Raw genomic sequence first — 24,707 nt, forward strand, 5'->3', positions numbered from 1 at the left:
TTTGTTTCGCCCTTTACCCACCCTACTATTTTCCCGGGTTGGCCCCCTTATACACAGCACACTAATATAATCAGCCCTGGTTGGGATATACTGGCATACACACACAAAAGGGACTACAACTCCCAGCATGTCATTCAGGAGTCTTCAGTCTGTGGTATAACACCAGCATGCTGCCTCTGTAGTCTCCTGGGGGTTGTAGTTCCCCACACCTCTATAGGGCATACACCAGTGTTTCCCAACCAGGGTGCCTCCAGCTGTTGCAAAACTACAACTCCCAGCATACCCTGACAGCCTTTGGGCATGCTAGGAGTTGTAGTTGTGCAACAGCTGGAGGCACAATGGTTGGGAAACACTGGTGTAACATGTTGTGTATGCTGAATAGGCTAGAACAGTGTTTCCCAACCAGTGTAACTCCAGCTGGTGCAAATCTACAACTCCCAGCATGCCCAAAGTCTGTCAGGGCATTCTGGGAGTTGTAGTTTTGCAACAGCTGGAGACACACTGGTTTGTAAACACTAGCATACACACACACACACACACAACAGGGATTACAACTCCCAGCATGTGTTATTCAGGAGTCCCTCCCCCTTCACATATAGGGGGAGATTTATCAAAACCTGTGCAGAGAAAACTTGCCCAGTTGCCCGTAGCAACCAATCAGCTTGCTGCTTTCATTTTTATGAAGGCCTGTGAAAAATGAAAGAAGCGATCTGATTGGTTGCTATGGGCAACTGGGCAAGTTTTCCTCTGCACAGGTTTTGATAAATCTCCCCCATAGAGATCATTTCCAGTATGAGATTTATTCCCCTGCAGTCCATACATCCCCAGCCTGCACACCTTCTCATCCTCCCCTCCAGATAACACTTATCTTCTCTGTGGGTCCCTCTCCTGTGCAGACCTGTGTCTTTAGAATACAGAGCAGGGGGAGGGGAGGAGCTGTGTACTCAGCTGGATGAGATGAGGGGGTGTGGCTTATTCCTCTCATGCAGACAGGGGAAAAAAAAGCTGTGACATCTTGTCCACCACAGACTCAGAACTGTGGACAACAGTAAAAGAAAACCCTCTGAACTACAGAATTTCCTGCCCAACAAACAGGTAAGAAAAACACATACATGCTGCCAAAACATATAACACATATATATTGCAAAAAAACTAAACTTACAAAGAAGATGCCATATAGTCAAAAAAATTTACCACCGGAGTACCCCTTTAACTCCTTGGGGATGGAGGGCGTATGCATACGCCCTCGCGTCCCGTCACTTAAGGACGGAGGGCATATCCATACGCCCTCCGTATTTTTTCCGATCACTGCTGCTCGCCGGGCGGTGATCGGACCGGGATGCCTGCTGATATCTATCAGCAGGCATCCCGTGGCAATGCCTAGGGGGGTCCTGAGACCCCCCATGTCGGCGATCGCAGCAAATCGCAGGTCAATTCAGACCTGCGATTTGCCGCAATCCGGGCAAATCGGGTCACTGGTGACCCGATCTCCCGTAAAATAAGCATGATCGGAGCTGTCAGAGACAGCTCCGATCAGCCTAAAGGATAGGAGCGATGTGGCAGTGTTGCCACCCCCTCCTATCCCCTGTCATTGGTCGGACAGGGTGACCACCAATGGCAGGAGGGGGGCAGGGGGTTAGAGTTCATTTCCCCCCGCTCTGCCCACCGATCGAAGTCGGTACAGAGCAGGGGGAACACGGGCGGCGAGGGGGGGGGGGGGGACATGGCCCGTCTTACCCGGACCTGCGGCGGCAGAGGCGGCGGCATCCCGGGCAGCGGCGTCATCATCTGAGCGGCGGCCAGAAAGTGTGTCGGAGAAGGCTGCAGTGAAGATCGCGATAAGTGATCTTCACTGTGGCCTTCTAAAAGCTGCAAAACTACAACTCCCAGCATGCCCACACAGCCAAAGGCTGTCTGGGCATGCTGGGAGTTGTAGTTTTGCAACATCTGGAGGGTCACAGTTTGGAGACCAATGTGTAGTGGTCTCTAAACTGTGGTCCTCCAGATGTTGCAAAACTACAACTTTCAGCATGCACTGACTGTCTGGGCATGCTGGGAGTTGTAGTTTTGCAACATCTGAAGTAGCACAGTTTGGAGACCACTATATGGTGGTCTCCAAACTGTAGCCCTCCAGATGTTGCAAAACTACAACTCCCAGCATGGCCAGACAGTCAGGGATGCTGGGCATGTAGTTCTGCAATATCTGGCCCTTCAGATGTTGCAGAACTATAACTCCCAGCATGCCTGGACAGTCTAGGCATGCTTGGAGTTGTAGTTTTGCAACATCTGGAGGGCTACAGTTTGGAGGCCACTACTTAGCGGTCTCCAAACTGTTCTTCCCCAGTTGTTGCATAACTACAACTCCTAGCATGCCCAGACTGTCCAGGCATGCTGGGAATTGTAGTTCTGCAACATCTGAAGGGCCAGATATTGCAGAACTACACGCCCAGCATCCCTGACTGTCTGGCCGTGCTGGGAATTGTAGTTTTGCAACAGCTGTAGGTACACTGGTTGGGAAACACTGAGCTAGAGTCTGTTTCCTAACTCAGTGATTCCAACCCGTGTGCCTCCAGCTGTTGCAAAACTACAACTCCCAGAGTGATCTGACAGACCGTACATGCTGGGAGTTGTAGTCTTGCAACAGCTGGAGGCACATGGGTTGGAATCACTGAGCTAGAGTCTGTTTTCTAACTCAGTGGTTCCCCACCAGTGTGCCAACAGCTGTTGTAAAACTACAACTCCCAGCATGTACGGTCTGTCAGTGCATTCTGGGAGTTGTCATTTTACCACAGCTGAAGGTTTGGGGCGCCCCCCCCCCCCCCTTGGGGCGCTCCCCCCCCCCCCATGTGAATGTACAGGGTACATTCACACGGGCAGGTTTACAGTGGGTTTCCTTCAAGGAAACTTACTGTAAACCCCTGCCTGTGTGAATGTACCCTAAAAACACTACACTACACTAACAAATAATAAAAAGTAAAACACTACACATACACCCCCTTACACGTCGCTCCCTCAATAAAAATTTAAAACGTCTCATACGGCAGTGTTTCCTAAACGGCGCCTCCAGCTGTTGCAAAACCACAACTCCCAGTGTTGCCGGACCGCCATAGACTGTCCTGGCAGGCTGGGAGTCTTGCAACAGCTGGAGGCACCCTGTTTGGGAAACACTGCTGTAGGGTTTTGGAGGAGACAAGCCTCATCCTTGTAACCGGGTCCACCCCTATTGCAAATTCCTAATTTAGGCCTCAAATGCACATGGCGCTCTCTCACTTCAGAGCCCTGTCATATTTCAAGGCAACAGTTTAGGGCCACATATGGGGTATCTCCGTACTCGGGAGAAATTACGTTACAAATTTTGGGGGGATTTTTCTCCCATTACCCTTTGTAGAAATTATAAATTTTGGGGAAAAAACTGCACTTTAGGGAAAAATTTTTCTTTTCATTTACACATCCAAATTTAACGAAAAGTCGTCAAACACCTGTGGGGTGTTAAGGCTCATCGGACCCCTTGTTACGTGCCTTGAGGGGTGTAGTTTCTAAAATAGTATGCCATGGTGTTTTTTTTTTTTTGCGGTTCTGGCACCATGGGGGCTTCCTAAATGTGACATGCCCCCAAAAACCATTTCAGCAAAATTCACTCTCCAAAATTCCATTGTCGCTCCTTCCCTTCTGAGCCCTCTACTGTGCCCGCCGAACACTTGACATACACATATGAGGTATTTCCTTACTCGAGAGAAATTGGGTTACACATTTTGGGGGCCTTTTTCTCCTATTACCCCTTGTAAAGTTTCAAAAACTGGGTCTACAAGAACATGCGAGTGTAAAAAATGAAGATTTTGAATTTTCTCCTTCACTTTGCTGCTATTCCTGTGAAACACCTAAAGGGTTAACAAAATTTTTGAATGTCATTTTGAATACTTTGAGGGGTGCAGTTTTTTTTTGTAATGAGGTAATTTATGGGGTATTTCTAATATGAAGGCCATTCAAATCCACTTCAAAACTGAACTGGTCCCTGAAAAATTCAGATTTTGGAAATTTTGTGAAAAATTGGAAAATTGCTGCTGAACTTTGAAGCCCTCTGGTGTCTCCCAAAAGTAAAAACATGTCAATTTTATGATGCAAACATAAATTAAACATATTGTATATGTGAATCAATATATAATTTATTTGGAATGTCTGATTTCCTTACAAGCAGAGAGCTTCAAAGTTAGAAAAATGCAAAATTTTCTATTTTTCATCAAATTTTGGAATTTTTCACTAAGAAATTATGCAAGTATCGACAAAAATTTACCAATAACATAAAGTAGAATATGTCACGAAAAAATTGCATCGGAATCAGAATGAAAATTAAAAGCATTCCAGAGTTATTAATGCTTAAAGTGACAGTGGTCAGATGTGCAAAAAATGCTCCCGTCCTTAGGGTTATAATGGGCTCCGTCCCCAAGGAGTTAAGTGTGCTTGTGTGTGGGTATATATACTGTGTATGGGGGCTAACATACACACACAAAATAGGGGGAGCTTTATCAAAACTTGAGCAGAGGAAAAGTTGACCAGTTTCCCATAGCAACCAATCAGATCGTTTCTTTCATTTTTAAAGAGGCCTCTGAAAAATGAAAGAAGAAACTTTTCCTCTGCACAAGTGTTGAGAAATCTCCTACTATGTGTATATAATGTGTGTGGGCTATATATACTCACACTGTGGGGGAGATATATTAAAACCTGTCTAAAGGGAAAGTTGCCCATAGCAACCAGACCATCAAATCACTTCTTTACATTTTTCAGAGGCCGCTTCAAAAATGAAAGAAGTGATATGATTGGTTGCTATGGGCAACTCAGCAACTTTTCCTCTGGACAGGTTTTGATAAATCCCGTGTGTATATATATTCTGGGGGATATTTATATATATATATATATATATATATATATATATATATATATATCTTGTAGACCCCCTGGAGCTTTTTTTTATTTTTATTAAAAGGAAGTGTGCCTGTGTGTATATATACTGTATGTGGGGGCTATACATACATACTCTGGGGGAGAATGATAAAAACCTGCCTAGGGAGGAAGTTGCTGAGTTGCCCATAGCAACCAATCAGATTGCTTCTTTCATTTTTCACAGACTTTTTCAAAAATGAAAGAAGCGATCTGATTGGTTGCTATAGGCAACTTTTCTTCTGGACAGGTTTTGATAAATCTCCCCCATACTGTGTATCCAAGATAACTCCTCCAACAACCAGCAGGATCAATCAGGCGCTGAGACCAGGGTGAGGATAAGTGAACTTTATTACCCACAAGGCATTTTGGCTAATAAAATTCCCTTATCCTCACCCTGGTATCAGCACCTGATTGATCCTGCCGGTTGTTGGAGGAGTTATCCTGGATTTCAGTTGATTGTTGGCATGGAGTGGCTGCAGAGACCGACTACTATTTATACTCTACCCCATTGTTGTACTTGGATGGAGTACAACTTGCCTTGGTAAGCACAGTTCACATTCAGCGTTTTTTGAATATCCCAAGGTATTACACTACGGAGTGCATCCTTTAGTTTTTTTTTATCTTTTAGCCATGCGGTGTATGGCTGCTATATATATATATATATATATATATATATATATATATATATATATATATATAATATATATATATACAGGCCCGGACTGGGATCAAAAATAGATCCAGGCATTTTGGACCATGCAATTAATTTTTTTGGGGGGGCGGGTAAGGGGGTGATCTGACTGCTGGGACCCCCACCACTTTCCTGGGTTTAGGTGGCTCTCCAGCTGAGATTCGGGCAAAGGTTTACCCATCTTCAATGCAAAACTTACAAGTGACTACAATAGTGAAGGGACCGTCAGGTGAATACACAATGATATCAATGACCTGAGTGATGTCTTCTCTATTGCCTTTTCTTTTCCTTTCTTCTTCATTTGGTCCAGACGCCAGGACTTCTTCCAGCTAAATCTTGCTCTGCAGCATTTGACGTCCGGACATCATTAATTCCTCACTTTGTTAGCAGATCCTCATTCTCTATAAAAACAATTGCAATGTAGGACAGCAAAGCTAGCTGAATAAACACTATTGCAAGACACATTGTGTGCCAGGAGGTTTCTTTATCCTATGAAGACAATATTCATTATAACCCTGCCAGATACTGTGTCCCCAAATATAACCTTGACAGACATCATGTCACTGAAAATTATACTGCCCCACACAGTTCCCTCTCAGTTTGGCTAAATGCTGCCCCTGTACTGTCCTCTTACAGACCCCTCTGCCCCATATATATATATATATATATATATATATATATATATAATTACAGTAACACATGTTTTGCTATACACAAGTTTATTTCCATTGTGTGTATTGGAACTAAACCAAAAAAAAGGGAGGGAAAAAAAGCAAATTAGACATGATGTCACACCAAACTCCAAAAATGGGCTGGACAAAATTATTGGCACCCTTAACTTAATATTTGGTTTCACACCCTTTGGAAAACAATAACTGAAATCAGTCGCTTCCTATATCCATCAATAAGCTTCTTTTTTTTTTAAATCAGATGTTTTTATTAAATTTTAAGTTTTCCAACACCAAAAATAACAGCTTACATACAAACAACCCTCCATCCCTCCTCCCACCCCCCAAACAAACAGTCCGCCTCCCCCTCCCACCCAGACAGCATAGACTAACACATAATTGTAGGTCGTGCCAGGACCCCCCCCCCCAGAGCAGGAATCAAGCACAAGACAGAATACGAGACAGCACAAAGAACAGCTGCACATCACCATCATGCAATCCATCCTGAACAAGACCAAGACATTAGCCACAAAAACCCATCCGTTTCACACTCCTACACACCTCCAGAAGGTACCAGAACCGTCTATCAATGCTCATTATCAGGGGGGTTGAAGTGTCTCACCCACGGGCCCCACACTCCATCAAACTTCCTTTCAACTTGCCTTTTTATGTAGATCCCTTTTTCCAAGCGAACAATAGAATGAACTCTAGCTACCAGGTCTGCCACTACAGGAGGAGTCGGTCTAATCCAGAACTGCGCAATAATTTTCCTAGCCTGATATAAGACACGTAATATCCCCGTCTCAATCAGTGATGGTTCCTGGTCGCACCCTATCAGACCCAACACACATACTTTAGGAAGGAAGTCAAGGGTCACACCATACGCCGTTCGGATCAGACCGAGAACCTCTTTCCAGTATATTTCCAGCTGAGGACATTCCCAAACCATGTGCAACAAGTTTGCCTCCAGTGCACCACATCGTGGGCACGTAGAGTCAGATCTCACCCCTATCTTGTGAAGGAAAACTGGAGTTTTATAAACTCTATGTAAGAGAAAAAGCTGAGAAAACCTATTAGATTCAGACAAAGATATATAAGGGGTAAGCGCCAGAACAGTAGACCACTCTTCGTCTGTCAACTCACCAAGATCTCTCTCCCACCTACCTCAAACAGTCAGGGGAAAGTGTTCAAGATGAAAGCTTAACAATTCACTATACACCCGGGAAATGACCCCAGCCGAATCTCTTTTCAATACAACCGATTCTAAGACATTATTAGAGTGAATCACCATGGATCGGGATCTACCTTGCGTTTCATAAACATGTCGGAGTTGTAGATACCTATAAAATGCAGAGTGCGGCAAAGAAAACTCCTCCTGTAGGTCCCCAAAAGACCTAACCCCTCCCTGAGTAACCAAATGGTCCAGACTACATAATCCCTTCCTCTCCCAAAAACTGGTGTCAGAAAAGGAGAAAAATACAGGCAAGCCAGGGTTATGCCACAGCGGGGTGAATTTTGTGCATCCAGTAATGCCAAGCAATTTGCGTGTGCGACCCCAAAGCTTGCACAGTAAGACAGTAGTGGGAGAGGAGTCAGGAGGTCTAGTCAGGGATCCAATCTCCAGCAAATGTACTGGAACTCGCCCCCCATGTTTGGCCATAAATTGTCGCCCAGTAGGTCCCAGTGTGTCCAAACCCGCCCATCCCCTAATTTGATGCAATTGAGAAGCTATAAAATACAACCACGGATTAGGCAGAGCCAATCCACCTGAAGTCTTACCTCTCTGTAGTGTCTCCAGCCTAATCCTAGCCGAACCCCCTCCCCACACTAGCCGTCTAAATAGTCTCTGAATACGTATAAAGTATGACATCGGAATCCACACGGGGGAATTTTGCAAAATATAAAGTAACTGCGGCATCAGTATCATCTTAGCCAAATTAGTTCTACCGACCACTGAAACCGGTAGCTTACACCAGACGGTTACCTTCTGAGAGCTCTTGTCCAGAATAGGGATCAGGTTCCTAGGAATATAATCATGCAAAGACGGAGTAATATATATGCCAAGATATTTGAAACTATTCACTACCTGTAACTGAGATATAGAAATCTGCGGGATATCCGGCAAAGGGTCCAGGGGCATCAAGTGACCATTGACTCTTAATCTAGCAACTGGACACCGATATAACAATTTAACATAAGACAGAAATCTTGGACCAAATCCCATCCTCTCCATAACCGTCCACAAGTAGTCCCATTCTACACTGTCAAACGCTTTGGCAGTGTCCAATGAGACCAGTGACCTAGCCCCAGTCCCCTCCTGCGTCATCTGCAGGTTAAGGTAGACCCGTCATATATTATCCACAGTTGACTTACCCGGCATGAAGCCCGTCAGATCCCCATGAACTAACTATAAAACCACTCCAGCCAATCTGCTAGCAAGCACCCGAGCCAGCAGTTTAACATCAGTACATAAAAGAGATATAGGTCTATAAGACCCGGCATTCAATAGGTCCTTTCCAGGTTTAGGAAGGAGCACAACAATTGCCTCCATCATGGAGCTGGGCAAAGCACCCTCCTCCACCGCTGACTCGAATACCTGCAACAGCTGAGGCAGAAGTACACCCTGGAAACGTTTATATACCTCAGTCGGCAGACCATCAGGGCCCGGGGATTTCTCATTAGCCGCATCTTTCAATGCGAGTTCCAGTTCCTCCATAGAGAGGGGCGAATCTAATCTGTCCCTCTGCTCCAGAGAAAGTGAAGGCAATCGTACCTGACTAACATAGTCCTCCAAGGCCATCGCAGAGCAAGTAGTCCTGGACGAATATGCATCTTTATAAAAATCCACCATTACCCGCAATATGTCACTATCTTCCGTGACCTCCCTCCCCTGACCGTCTCTCAGGCATCCAATAAATGTAGCACCTTCCTGCGCACGAGCTATAGATGCCAGCAGTTTACCTGTTCCCTCACCACATTCAAAGTACCGCTGTTTTGTAAATAATCTTTTATGCTCTGCAGCCTCCACTAAATAGTCATTGTAAGCAGTCTGAGCCCGTAACCAATCCTCCTGCAGTTCCAAAGTAGGGGTCATAATATAGGCAGCCTCAGCGTTAACAACCGCTGCACACAATTTATTTCCCTTATCTCTAGTAAAGGACTTGTGAGTGCTAATATCCCTGATAAAAAGCCCCCGTAAAAAACGCCTTAAGGGAGTCCCATACTATGGAGACCGCAGCCGTTCCGGAATTGAGTTCAAGAAAACTCCTTAGTTCTGCACATATAGTCTCCTCCGTAGTCAACACCTGTAACCAGAAAGAATTCAGCCTCCACAGTGGGCGCTCACCTCCCAACCCTCCATGCATCAGTAATTTTAATCTAATAGGAGAATGATCCGACAAGCCCCTTGCCAGGTACTCCACCTCACCCACCATACCCACTATGTCCTCACTGCCAATTGCCATATCTATTCGAGAGAGGGTCCCATGGGTAGCTGAATAACATGAGTACTGGTGAACTCTAGGGTACCGATGCCTCCACAAGTCTAACAGGGCAACTTCACTTAACATTCTAGCTAAACTATTAGGCCTAGACTGAGGGGAAGGACTCGTACCCCAAAATCTGTCTAAGGAGACATCCATTACTTGATTAAAATCCCCACACATCAATATAGGGGCCACAGGGAACCCTGACACTATTGATAGAATACGCTGCAACACAGCACCATTATACAGTGGGGGAACATACACACATACTATAATAAACATGCAATGGGACATCTCACAAACCAGACAGACAAACCGCCCATCCGGATCCACAACTGATGAAACCTCCCGGAAGGGAAGCGATCTGTGAATCAGAACACTGACCCCCCTAGCATGTGAAGAATATGTAGAGTGCAAAGAGTGACCGACCCACACTCTATGGAGGACAGCAGTACATCCCGCAGTCAGATGGGTCTCAGTAAGGCACAATATGGCAGGCTGAAACCGTCTCACCGAATTGAAAACAGCACACCTTTTAGTCACATCACCAAGGCCACGCACGTTCCAACATATAACATTGACCACTGCCATCATATCAGAAACAAATTATCAGAACATAAGGAATCAAAAAGGCCCAGAGGAGGCCGACACACACCCATCACATAGTAAAGTAAACAATGCATCAAATGAGAAGAAGAGACGGACAACACACAAAACAAACACCCAGAACCATACAACAAAACAGCGCAAACACATATATCACCGCGGCATGCGGCATCAAGGGGCGCTAATAAGTCCACTCCAGTCGGCAACACACTCCCGACCACACCACAGCAACTCACACCCCATGGTACACTGACAGCATGTATACAAACTAGAGTGAGAACATACAGCAAGAAAGCCAACTGCCCACCAAACATAACCCATTAACAGTGGGAGCAATCCTGCAATAAAACAGTAAAATGACAATCTCAAGATAATCAACAGGGAGTCTAACCCCCCAAGGATAACAGGCAACCCCCCACCCCCCACCCCTCAATGTGATAGCACCCATAATAGTTAGAACAAGCATCTCTACCCTATATAACCCACAGTTCAGATTACTACCTAAATAGAAAAATTAAGTATCAAATAGGCACATATAACAGTGATCAATCAACAGTGAACCAGTTCAGGTAGGAAAGAACAGTTCAGAGTAGGCTAAGCAGTTCAATCAGGAGCAGGTCCCGGTGAGCCTCTACGTGCCCGCTGGCGCAGCTGTGATTCATGGGAGTCGAGCCAGCGAACAGCCATCTCCACACTCTCAAAGAAATGGGTGGTGCCCATAGCCACCACTCGTAGCCTTGCCGGATATAGCATAGAGTATTGTACATCCAACGCACGCAGCCGTTTTTTAACATCTAGAAATGAGGCACGCTTTTTTTGCACTTCCGCTGAGAAGTCAGGAAAAAATGAGATGACACATCCATCCACAGTGATAGGTTGCCTTTCCCTGGCAAGTCTCAAAATAATGTCACGGTCTCTATAATGCAGCAGCTTTACCAGCATAGACCTAGGCGGACCTCCCGGCGGGAAGGGTCTAGTAGGGACTCGGTGGGCACGTTCCACTGCAAATAGCGGGGTCAAACCATCAGCCCCAAAAACTTCCTTTAGCCAAGATTCCACATATTCAGTAGGAGAACGGCCCTCGCATTTTTCAGGAAGTCCCACAATTCTCACGTTGTTTCTGCGCAGCCTATTCTCCAAGTCATCTGCCTTAGCTTTTAGAAATGTAATGTCCTGATCATGTCTAGTGAAGTCTCGCACTAAAGGGACCACTGTATCCTCCACATCACTTACACGGCCCTCCCCTGCGGAAGTGCGATCCGCCACCTTCTGCAAATCATGACGGATGAGGGAAATGTCCGATTGCACCGTTCCAACCTGTGTAGTTAACTGGACCAGCGTTAAATTGCACCTTTGAATCTCAGCCAGGACAACAGCCAGAGTAGGTTCAGCAGGAGGAGCAGGCGAAGCGGCAGCCGCCGCAACTGTCAGGGCAGGGGGAGTCCTGGGCAAGGACACCCGCGAGGCCGGCCCAGAGTTATGTAAAAGAGCATCATAGTCCTCCAGGTGATCCGAGGGGGTCCCCCATCACTTCCACGGGGAGTGGAGAACCTCTCCGATCAGGAGAAGGAGGCTGCAGTGCGAATTTCTCTAATCTAGCCGCTACTTCCTGCTTTAGCGCCAATTTATTCCTTTGGCCGACTGATACATTGGGTTTCTGCTGAGAAGGGCCAGGCCCATCTTTATATTTACTTTTCCATTTATTAGTAGCCATGAGTTCCAGTAGACAGGGAGCCCAACAGAATATGGTGAATAGAAGAGAGTATGCAGCCAGAGTCCCACAGAATAACTAGCAGGGTACGAAGTCAAATATGCTCAGTCCATATAGCCAGGTACGAGGTTAATAGCAGGCACACAGCAGATGTAATAGGATTCACACAGGAGGCCCCTCAGAGGTGATCAGCAGAGGGTTAATGTTCCCCAGCCGCAGTACAGGCAGGACTCCAGCAAGTTAGGGTAGATGCAAAGCCAGGGGCCCCAGGAACAGGCAATAATATGACCCCTGTCCAGTCAGAGGACCCTACAGATCTCCCCAGGCACCTCTTATTCCCCGGCAGTCTCTTCAGCAGCCAGGACCACCCACAACCAGGCACTCCACGTGGGGACAGCATATTACAGTTCTAAGGCAGCCTCCTTCACCCCCCTATCGCAGCTCACCGCCACTCCACGGAGATCCGTCAGCTCCCTCATGCACCGGCTTTCGGGCAGGATCGTATCCCAGGCGTCCCGCGCCGCGCCGACTGCTCAACACCCCACAGAGAGGCGGAACACAGGCTCCGTGTGCTCAAGATGGCGGGCGCACACTACAGGCCACAGCAGATATGACCTCCCGCGTCACACCGCAGCGACAGGGGCGGGCGGCGTATTCCTCACCACCAGCGGCCTCCCCCAGCAGCGTCCTCCAGCAGCAGACCTCCGGCAGCGACCACAGATCTCTCCTCCCGTTCAGCAGCAGCCAGGTAAGCCCGCGGCTTTGCGGCCTACTCCCCGTAGGATTCACTGTCCCCTCTAACTGCAGAGAGGGGGGGTGGGGGGGGAGGGGGAAATAATGCTCCCGTTAGGGGCCCAGGTGCAGGGGGGTGCAAGAGAGGGGCCAGAGCCCGTAGGTCAGCAGGATGGCAGAGAAATAGAAGGATAATAATCCAGGATGGCAGGAGCTCCCTCAAGGCACATCCGCTCAGGCAGCCATGCAGACCACGCCCCACACATCAATAGGCTTCTTACACTTCTCAGCCGGAATGTTGGACCACTCTTCCTTTGCAAACTGCTCCAGGTCTCTCTTATTGGAAGGGCGCCTTTCCCCAATTTTAACCCCTTGGGGACCGAGCCCATTTTGACCCTAAGGACCAGAGCATTTTTTTTTTGCACATCTGACCACTGTCATTTTAAGCAGTAATAACTCTGGGATGCTTGTGCTTATGAATTTGATTCAAGATATTTTTTTTCGTGGCATATTCTACTTTATGTTAGTGGCACATTTCCTTTGATACTTGCATCATTTCTTGTCAAAAATCAAAAATTTGAAAATTTAGCATTTTTATAACTTTGAAGCTCTCTGCTTGTAAGGAAAATAGACAAACCAAATAAATTATATATTGATTCACATATACAATATGTCTACTTTATGTTTGCATCATAAAGTTGACATGTTTTAACTTTTTGAAGACATCAGAGGGCTTCACAATTAAGCAGCAATTTTCCAAGTAAATTTCTAAATCTGAATTTTTAGGGGCCAGTTCAGTTTTGAAGGGAATTTGAGGGTCTTTATGTTAGAAATACCCCATAATGGACCACATTATGAAAACTGCACCCCTCAACATATTCAAAATGACATTCAGAAAGTTTGTTAACCCTTTAGGTGTTTCACAGGAATAGCAGCAAAGTGGAGGCAAAAATTCAAAATCTTAATTTTTACACTAACATGGTCTTGTAGACCCATATTTTTTTTATTTTTTCAAAGGGGAAAAGGAGAAAAAGCCTCCCAAAATTTGTAACCTAATTTCAATAAAGTTGGACGTGAAAATGAAAATTTTTATTTTTTTCACTAAAATACTTGTTACCCCAAATTTTTTATTTTCACAAGGGGTAGTAGGTGAAAATGTCCCCCCAGATTTGAAACCCCATTTCTCTCGAGTAAGGAAATAGATCATACGTGGATGTAAAGTGATCTGCAGGCGCAGTAGAGGGCTCAGGAGGGAAGGAGCGACATTGGGCTTTTGGAGAGAGAATTTTGCTGAAATGGTTTTTGCGGGGCATGTGTCAATTAGGAAGCCTCCATGGTGCCAGAACAGCGAAAAACAAACCACATGGCAACTATTTGGGAAACTACACCTTTCATGGAATGTAACAAGGGGTACAGTGAGCCTTAACACCCCATAGGTGTTTGACGACTTTGCATTGAAGCTGGAGGTAAAAATGAAAAATAATATTTTTTTTCACTAAAATGCTGATGTTACCCCAAATTTTTCATTTTCACAAGGGGTAATAGGTGAAAATGTACCCCAAAATTTTAAACCCCATTTCTCTCGAGCAAGGAAATACCTCATATGTGGATGTAAAGTGATCTGCGGATGCACTAGAAGACTCAGAAGGGAAGGAGCGACATTGGGCTTTTGGAAAGTGTATTTTGCTGAAATGGTTTTTGGGGGGGCTTGTCTCATTTTGAAAGCCCTCATGGTGCCAGAACAATGAAAAACACCCCACATGGCACACTATTTGGGAAACTACACCCCTCAAAAAATGTAACAAGGGGTGCAGTGAGCATTTACACTCCACTGGCATTTGACAAATCTTTGTAACAGTTGGCATTTTTCATTTTCACGGACCACTGTTCCAAAAATCTGTCAGTCAGCTGTGGGGTGTTAAGGCTCACCCATGAGGGGTGTAGTTTCCAAAATGGGGTCATGTGTGAGTATTTTTTTTTTTTTTTGCGTTTATGTCAGAACCGCTGTAACCAGCAGCCACCCCTGTGCAAATCACCAGTTTAGGCCTCAAATGTACATGTGCACTCTCACTCCTGAGCCATGTTGTGCGCCTCGCAAAGCATTTTACATCCACATGAGGTATTTCCGTACTTGGGAGTAATTGTGTTACAAATTTTGGGGGTCTTTTTTTCCTTTTACCTCTTATGAAATGAAAAGTATGGGGCAACACTGGCATGTTAGTGTAAAAAATTAAATAATTTTACACTAATATGCTGGTGTAGACCCCAACTTTACCTTTTCATAAGGGGTAAAAGGAGAAAAAGCCACCAAAAATTTGTAGCGTAATTTCTCCAGAGTACGGAAATACCCCATGTGTGGCCCTAAATTGTTGCATTGAAATACGACAGGGCTCTGAAGTGAGAGAGCGCCATGCGCATTTGAGGCCTAAATTAGGGATTTTCATAGGGGTGTACCCGGATTGAAGCGTTACACTTGCCTCCTTCACCAAAAATACTGTATGTCAGTTTTCCCCAAACAGGGTGCCTCCAGCAGTTGCAAAACTCCCAACATGCCTGGACAGTCAATGGCTGTCCGGCCATACTGGGGGTTGTTGTTTTGCAACAAGACGTTTTTAATTTTTATTGGGGGGGGGGGGGGGTGCAACAGTGTAAGGGTGTAGTGTATATGTAGTGTTTTACTCTTTATTCAGGGTTAGTGTAGTGTAGTGTTTTTAGGGTACATTCACACAGGCGGAGGTTTACAGTGAGTTTCCCGCTGCAGCGGAAAATTTGCCCCATCTCAAACTTGAAGCGGGAAACTTACTGTAAACCCCTGCCCATGTGAATGTACCCTGTACATTCACGTGGGGGGAAACTACAACTCCCAGCATGCACTGACAGATCGTGCATGCTGGGAGTTGTAGTTATGCAATAGCTAGAGGCACACTGGTTGGGATTGGGAAACACTGAGTTAGGTAACAGACTACCGCAGTGTTTCCACACCACTGTCTGTTTCCTATCTCAGTATTTCCCAACCCATGTGCCTCCAGCTGTTGCAAAACTACAACTCCCAGCATGCATGGTCTGTCAGTGCATGCTGGGAGTTATAGTTTTGCAACAGCAGGAGGCACACAGTTTGGGAAACACTGAGTTAGGAAACAGACAATGTTTCCCAACCAGTGTACCTCCAGTTGTTGCAATACTACAACTCCCAGTATGCCCAGACAGCCGAAGGGCATGTTGGGAGTTGTAGTTCTGCAACATCTGAAGGGCCAAATGTTACAGAACTACAACTCCCAGCATGCCTGGACTGTCTGGGCATGCTGAGAGTTGCAGACTTCCCCAGCAGGCAGACGTCACTGATGCCTGCTGGGGCCAGCACTTCCGCCCTTAGTTCATCTATACAGGGTGCCTCCAGCTGTTTCGCCACTACAACTCCCAGCTTGCACTGACATCTATTGGCTGTCAGGGCATACTGGGAGTTGTAGTGGGAAAACAGTTGGAGGCACCTGTGTTGAAAACAATAAGTTAGGGCCATGGGCGCAGCGCTGCGCTACCCTGTTCCCTCCGGCGCTAAACACCCCCCCATGTTGAAACCCCGCTCTCCCCGCAACCCCCATGTTCAAACCCCGCTCTCCCCTCAACCCCCATGTTCAAACCCCGATCCCCGCAACCTCTGTGTTCAAACCCCGCTCTCCCCGCAACCCCGTGTTCAAACTCCGATCCCCGCAACCCCTGTGTTACAAACCCCGATCCCCGCAACCCCCGTATTACAAACCTCGATCCCCATACATGCAAACTGCAGAGTCCAGCAGCATCAGCGGCGTGGTGCAGGAGGAGTGGCCGGCGTCTGAGGCCAGGGAGCCAATGTGCTCGCTCCCTGCCTGTCTGATTGACATTGAGCGCAGGCTGAATGAATTGGGACTGATGCCCGGCCGCATCAGTCCGAATTCATGCGTGACGTCACGCCAACCTGCAGCCGGCCACTAGGAGGGAGACCCCCTAGTGGCCGGTTTTCAAACGTTAATTTAAACATTTTAATAAAAAAATAAAATAAAATAATGAAAATATAGATATGTTGTAGTACATAAGTACTACAACATATAAAAAAAAAAAAGTTGATGACAGTGCCCATTTAAGTACAGAAAGATGAATGGAATGGTAGCTGACAATATGTGCTGCTGCTTCCCATAGGGGGGACAAAGGACCTCTGTTCTTGTGCTCAGTTTAGGGCACCAATAGTTGGACCGTCCAGCAATCAGCTACTTATTCCCTATCCTGTGGATAGATAACTTTTAACCCCTTAAGGACCAAGCCCATTTTCCCCTTAAGGACCAGAGCGTTTTTTGCAAATCTGACCACTGTCAATTTAAGCATTAATAACTCTGGAATGTTTTTACTTTTCATTCTCTTCATATTAGAAATACCCCATAAATGACCCAATTATAAAAACTGCACCCCCCAAAGTATTCAAAATGACATTCAGAAAGTGTGTTAACCCTTTAGGTGTTTCACAGGGATAGCAGCAAGGTGAAGGAGAAAATTCAAAATCTTCATTTTTTACACTCGCATGTTCTTGTAGACCCTTGTAAATTTTACAAGGGGTAAAAGGATAAAAAGCCCCCCAAAATTTGTAACCCAATTTCTCTCGAGTAAGGAAATACCTCATTTGTGGATGTCAAGTGCTCTGCGTCAATGGGATTTTGGAGGATGAGTTTTTCTGAAATGGTTTTTGGGGGGCATGTCGCATTTAGGAAGCCCCTATGGTGCAAAAAAAAAAAAAAAACACATGGCATACTATTTTGGAAACTACACCCCTCAAGAAACGTAACAAAGAAATTTTTTTTTTTTTTTTGGGGGGGGGGGGGGGCGCATGTCGCATTAAGGAAGCGCCTATGGTGCCAGAACAGCAAAAAACTAGACAAAACACATTGCATACTATTTTGGAAACCACACCCCTAAAGGAATGTAACAAGGGGTACAGTGAGCCTTAACACCCCGCAGGTGTTTGATAAATGTTCATTAAAGTGGGATGTGAAAAGGAATATTTAGTTTTTACACTAAAATGCTGGGATTACCCCAAATTTCATTTTCACAAGTGGTAATAGGAGAAAAACATCCCCGTAAATTTGTAAATCCATTTCTTTGGAGTAAGGACATACCTCATATTAGGACATAAACTGCTCTGTGGGTGTACACCAGGTCTCGGAAGAGCAGAAGCGCAGTCAGGGGCCTTGAGCATTTACATAGCTGCCTATGGAGCCAGAACAGCGGGAACCCCCCTCAAGGAGTGTTACATGGGGTACACTAAGTTACTAAAGCGGAGTACGGTGAGCTGTAAAATAATAAAATAGGTTATGTTCCCAGAACCGCATTATCTGCGTAATGCAGGCATTTCTGAATGGCCTCGAACCATCCTCATGCCATGGCCATACCGCAGAGTGGGGTATGGTAGTGGATGTCCCTGCTCCAGTACTGCCTGACACTTGGTTTTTTGACCAGGCCCATATGCTGCAGGAGGCCCCAAAATGTCCTCATCCAACAAGGGGGGGGTCAAATGCAGCACCCTGAACCCCTAATAGGGCCCGGGTAAAAGTTTTTTTTTACTTTTTTACCTTCTACCTGTCCCTTTACTATGAATCTCACCCTGCACTATACAGCAGCACTTCAGCCCTGAGGGGCACAGATCTCGGCAGAGGGGGGGCCCAGCTCTGCCAGCTGACTGAACGCGGTGGGCGAGCAGAGCTGAGAGAAGGGGACATTAACCCCTCCTCTTCCGGCTGCTATTGGTCGGACAATCGTCCGACCAATAGCAACGCTCCTGGGGAGGTGACGGGATCGCTACCTCCCCTTAGCTACAGGAGGTGATTGGCAGTGTATAGTACACTGCCGATCACCTTCTAATTCCGGATCATCAGGTCACACGTGACCCATATGACCGGAAATACCAGCGATCTGCGGAGAACGCAGACATGAGGGAGGTCTCAGGACCCCCTTGGGCATTGTCATGGGATGCCTACTGGACTATTTCCGCAAGCATCCCAGTCCGGGGACCGAAATTCCCACGGGCGTATAGGTACGCCTTGTGTCCCTAACTACAAGGACATCAGTGCGGTACTTTGAATGGATGATCGGATCGCCAGCAGCGCTGCGGTAAATATAACACATTATCATTATTCTGTAAGTGCATACGGTTGAAATGATACCCTACTTATATAGGTTGGATATTGTCGTACTTCGGAAAAAAATCATAACGGAGGAGTGGAGCGCTCTTCCAAGCACTACATCAGCTTATAACTCGCTGTCATAATGGGTTTTAGTAGTGCAATGAAAGTGGGGACCCTGGGCTAATAGCGTTTAAAATGAAAGTGAAAGCTTTAGGGCAGCTCAGTCTGGCTGATCCGGACCAACGCGGTGAAATTGCGATGTCCCAATCAACTAGAACGCGAGCGGAGGGTGCCTCACCTGCCTTCGTCGTGTCCGATCGGAGATTAATTGCTTCAAGCCCGAGATCCATAACATGCATACGGATCCATGTATACAGATACCCAGATGCAGTATGGATCAAGTACAGACACATCCCTATTTTAATTTGCCTCTATAAAATTCAATGGGCGTTTTCCATCTGAAAAAAAAAATTTGATGAAAGTAGGACATGCTTCATTTTTTAAATACACACATTTTATATGCTTATGTGTGTACATAGCTCCAAATATTAAAATTAGCTTTCTATTATGATCTGCATCTTACATATGTAATAGGTACACACAATACGCTCTGTATCCACAGGGGCATCACATGATTAGGTAATAAAAGCTGGCTGTAACATAGTAAAATTCTATCTTTTACAAGTCTGACTTAAATATACACTGTACATAATCTTAAAAAAAAAACCTTTAGGTTCAAAGGGCTTCTTTATCACTGGAGGATTCAACACATTCATTTTAGTGATAAATGTGTGATAATTCAATTCCCCTGCAGTTCTGCCAACTGTTTGGCAGAACATTAAAACTAAAATCAGTAACATGGTATGTTTCAGTATGTACGGAAGTTTGATAGGAATTTTATAAAGAAACTAAAGACCAATAGCCCCAGAGGAGCACTTCACATGCACAATTATGTTTCTTGTCATTTCAATGCATTAATAGAGCAGCAAGATGATGATATACTGAAGGTAAGGGAAGTTGAGCTTTTATTGCACGTACAGTATTCTGCACAGGATTTTCTGCTGCAGATTTCAATGTAAACTGAATGACTGAACACAGCTTCAAGTCCTGCGCATCAGATCTCCACGTCAAATCTGCGCAAAATACTGTACATGTGAATAGACTCTTAAGAGGGATTCAAAATGATGGTGCAAAAGTAAAGGCCTGTAGTTAAAGCAATATCACAGGTAAATGGCCAGTGACTGAAAATCAAAGCAAACCCAGACTGACTAGTATGGAACTACAGGTAACACAAACCACTGTATGGCATTTCTTACGAAAACATCTGCGTTATAAGCCATACATATTAGATCTTTTTCAGGGGTCGAAACCAAACAACAAACAAATGCTGTGGCTTTTGCATTGACTTGCAGGCTGATTGGAAGAGGATGCATTTACTGACTGGCTAGTGTTCAGGGATGAGGCGACCTTTTCCCTTAGTGGGCTTGGGGCACCCCTCGGAAAAAGAATTTTTCATGGGGCACCCCTACCGATGTGGGTGACAGGGGGATGGCCATGGTGTACATGGATGACAGGGGGGGATGGACATGGTTGATGGGGGGGGTGGAGGGGCAAGGATGACAAGGGGGTTAAAAGGGGGGACCAAGGGACAGAGGGGGGTGGACAGGGAGTCAGAGGGGTGACAAGGGGTAAAAGAGGGGTGAACAGGGGTGACAAAGGGACAGAGGGATGAACATGGGTGACAGAGGGGTAGACAGGAGTGGCCAAAGTGGACATGGATGACAGGAGGGTAGATGCGGGAGACGGGGGGGGGGGGGGGGGTCCATGGGGTTTGGACAGGGTTGGAAAGGGGTAACAGAGTGGTGAAAAGGGTACAGTATCATAAGCAAGCCGGCACAGGAATCCGGGGCAGCTTGCAGTTCCACAGCATTTTCCCCTCTTTGGTGTAGCAGGGCACCATTTTCGGCTCACCGCGCCACAGGTGGGAGGGGGATGCTGGAGGATGCCGAGAGACGTTGCGTGCTCAGTGCGCATGCAGGCTTCCCTTCCCCCTGCGGTGCAGTGAGTCACAGGCACGCAGGCTGGGGCGGGAAATTAAAAAAAAAAAAAAATTTTACTGCAAAATCCCGTGGCACCCCAGTGTGCAGGGGCACCCCGGTTGGGAAGGACTGATTTTTAATAATGAAACAATGCGCCACCAAGATAAAATACCTTAAAGCATTACTATCATTATACAAAAACATTTGATATGTCGCAGGTACATGTCAAAAGTTTGAATCAGTTGAGATCTCAGTGTCGAGGACCGAGAGAGATTTAACAGTGTAAAGCACGCAGCAGTGGCACACTTCACTCCTCCACACTTCAGCACGCAGCAGTGGCACACTTCACTCCTCCACACTTCAGCATGCAGCAGTGACACACTTCACTCCTCCACACTTCAGCATGCAGCAGTGACACACTTCACTCCTCCACACTTCAGCATGCAGCAGTGACACACTTCACTCCTCCACACTTCAGCATGCAGCAGTGACACACTTCACTCCTTCACACTTCAGCCCGTCTGATTGCAGGTCACTTGTCCATTATATTACACCAATCAAAAATAGGTAGGAAAACCTCAACAAATATTATGTATTGTGACTACATTCAAATATAGCCCAAAAAGAAGTACACACCACTATAAAAAATACCACAAAAGGAATATACTCAATTATTGATTTTATTGAAAGACAGAAAACCCCCCATAGACACTACCCATAAAATAACATAGGTCATACAAGACATATAAAAACATTAATTGCGGTGGGGGAGTGGGACATAAATATAAAGGTCAATACCCAGAGGCAAATTTTAGTACGACCAAAGTACATGCAGATGGAGATAGGATAAAGTGCAAATGCCTGATATATTGATTAGATTAACAACAATCCATGGATATCTAATAGCAGCATTCAAATTGTAAACATTAACATCTCTGTAAACATGTTTAAATAAACCTGGGCAGAATGTATACCCAGAGATCTTCAAGCACCCTGGTAAGGTGCCTGAGATACTAGCTGCCGGAATTAACGGTCTACATAAATACTCCGTCCAATCTGCATGTATAACTAAGGTACTGAATAGCATAAAGCGAGTTGCAATGCCCCAATTCCTGACTCCCCCACCTCACCGTCCGACGCGTTTTGCCACTGCTTCTTCCAGGAGCGGATGAAGCAGTGGCGAAACGCGTCAGACGGTGAGGTGGGGGAGTCAGGGATTGGGGCATTGCAACTCGCTTTATGCTATTCAGTACCTTAGTTATACATGCAGATTGGACGGAGTACATCTGCATGTACTTTGGTCGTACTAAAATTTGCCTCTGGGTATTGTCCTTTATATTTATGTCCCACTCCCCCACCGCAATTAATGTTTTAATATGTCTTGTGTGACCTATGTTATTTTATGGGTAGTGTCTATGGGGGTTTTTCTGTCTTTCAATAAAATCAATAATTGAGTATATTCCTTTTGTGGTATTTTTTATAGTGGTGTGTACTACTTTTTGGGCTACACTTGTCCATTATAGTCTATGGAGCAGTCACCTGCAATCAGAAGGGTTGAGCGCAGAACAGGTTAGAGAAACACACTACTGCCCCACACTTCACGTGGCTGTATCTCACCATTTGTATAAGGATAGTAACACTTTAAAGTTTTACAAAAAAAAAGAAAAAAGAAAGAAAAAATGCTGGATGGGTACCATAAAATACTGGAAACTATTTAGAATAAATGCAGGACAATTCTAATTTACAATTCTTTATTGCAGCGCTGACAAAGGTTTCTTAAGCTGGTGAAGATCGTGGAGCATTTCTGTTGGAAATGGTACAACTTTACAAGTTATTTTCCAATGTGATTCCAACATGCAGAATTACCCAAAAGAGGTAAACAAAAAATAAAAAGGAAAACTTATCAGAAAGGGCATATATGTGCTTTTTTTTTTCTTTTTACCAGTTCTATTTACACGATAAACTGAAATGGAAAGTGCCAATAAATAAAGAGGAAAATATTTGTTTTTTGTTTTTTTATTCTTTAGCTACTCCAATAACTGTTCTATCCCCACACAGTGTTTATGCACCCTGGCATAACCATCTCCTTTACCCTTATGCTCCCTTTCCTATTGTGTTGTGTGGCATTTTAAACTGTTGTGCTCTTCCCAGTATTAACATGGGAGACAAGTGTATTTCTAGTTTCTCAGTACAACAGTAGGTAATGCCATCCTTCCTAAGTTTGATCTAACCAGAGAAAGCTTAAACTAAGCAAGTGCCCTTTACGTTTTCATTCAAAGTATTCCCAAACACAAAATAAAACTGCTGGAAATTGTAAACAACAAAAAAGGCTTTTTTTTTTTTCTTTTTTCTTTTTTTTTAAGAGGTTTAGCTCTTTTCCACATCTAACGGTCACCACAACATGGCGTGTGGCAAAGTTCCATTGTATCTCCTCATTGGTGTTTCATCAGCTGCCGTATGAAGTTCTTTGCCTGCTCTGCTCCAGCGGACAACTCCGTGTCTGTACCAGCCATTTTGCAAGTCTTGAAATTATTTGCAAAACTTTAAACATATCTTTCTACAATAACTGAGCTGCTTGCAAAGTAATCCATTTCACTCTTTCCCTGCAGTGTAAGGCCACTGTGATGTCTTATCAGCAAACAGTGCTCATTCTATGTGTGTATCGATGATCTCTGGGCTGGAAGCTTCTTCTGATCAGGTGGAAGCAGAATGGAGTATTCCTGCTTCTCCTCATTACCAGCTCTGTTCTCTCCGGAATACACTCTCTTCTGAACATGCTGTGATGTGCTGCTGATCTGACGCAATATCTGTAGGACTCCACAAGCCATGTTGTCAGATGTAGGGCCCAATAGACTAACACTTGATCAACGTCTCCTGTTAAATGTAACAAAAAAACAGATTGGGATAAATCTGGCACAATCGTAGACTAGGTTTACAAAGCCTAAGGAATGGCTTTAGTAAAGCTGGACCAATGCTTTATTTCTGCTGCTGGGTTTACTTTTTAGGGAACAATTTTTCCCTGAATTCCGAAAGCCTAATTAATACATAAAGAAAGTTATTCTAAAAAAAAAATTGTGAATTAAGTCCTTACTTTCGAGCCTGTTGTTTCTTGTCTGTGAATGAAAACATTGTGATTTAACCCCTACAGTAGCGCAAAGATATTTGCGTCCATTAGCTTAACAGCTGCCAACAGCGTTAATCTAAAGCAACCAGCATCTGAAGGCCTGACATGGGGTCAGAGAAGTCTGAGCTCTTATAATATTGACCTTATGCATCTGTCAGTTCTGGAGAAGTTTGTGATTTTTTATTTCCAGTATTGTCTGTAGTTAAACTTATAAACACATACTCAGATAGTAACTGAACTGGCTGTTGTACAGAAATAGTGCCTCCTAGTGGCCATATATTAAGGTGTTTACTCAAACATATTTTTCTTGATTAAAGTTAACTATTAAATGCTAAATAAATGTATATCACTGAGAAAAATATTTTCAGATGATAAACTATAAAACAAAAGAAGGACTGATGCATCATAGATTCCCTATATAATAGTTTATTATTAAAAGGTTTGTAGTAAAGAAAAAACAACCTAAAGAAATTATCCAACCTTTATTGTTTTCGGGATTCCTCCCTTTATCAAGTCCAAAGCAAATCTAAGCTCACAAGCAGAAGACACAGGTTACATCTCACAAAT

General features: G+C 44.9%; 1 protein-coding gene and 1 long non-coding RNA gene across 7 annotated transcripts in view; one reads left to right on the forward strand and one right to left on the reverse strand.

Moving 5' to 3' along the window:
• Positions 1-789: 789 nt before the first annotated feature.
• Positions 790-23,397, forward strand: LOC130368906 (uncharacterized). The gene is made up of 2 exons (XR_008892599.1): positions 790-1,095; positions 22,777-23,397. It is a non-coding gene; the product is annotated as an uncharacterized LOC130368906 (long non-coding RNA).
• Positions 22,751-24,707, reverse strand: part of UPF2 (UPF2 regulator of nonsense mediated mRNA decay) — a 96,144-nt gene continuing 94,187 nt past the window's right edge. For all 6 annotated transcript variants that reach the window (XM_056573316.1, XM_056573314.1, XM_056573319.1 and 3 more), the window contains exon 22: positions 22,751-23,890. In XM_056573316.1, coding sequence (XP_056429291.1) covers positions 23,881-23,890 — 10 coding nt within the window. In that variant the 3' untranslated portion in view covers positions 22,751-23,880. The remainder of the gene's footprint in view (positions 23,891-24,707) is intronic.

Source organism: Hyla sarda, chromosome 4 (assembly GCF_029499605.1).
Source record: "Hyla sarda isolate aHylSar1 chromosome 4, aHylSar1.hap1, whole genome shotgun sequence".
NCBI classification, from domain to species: Eukaryota; Metazoa; Chordata; class Amphibia; order Anura; family Hylidae; genus Hyla; species Hyla sarda.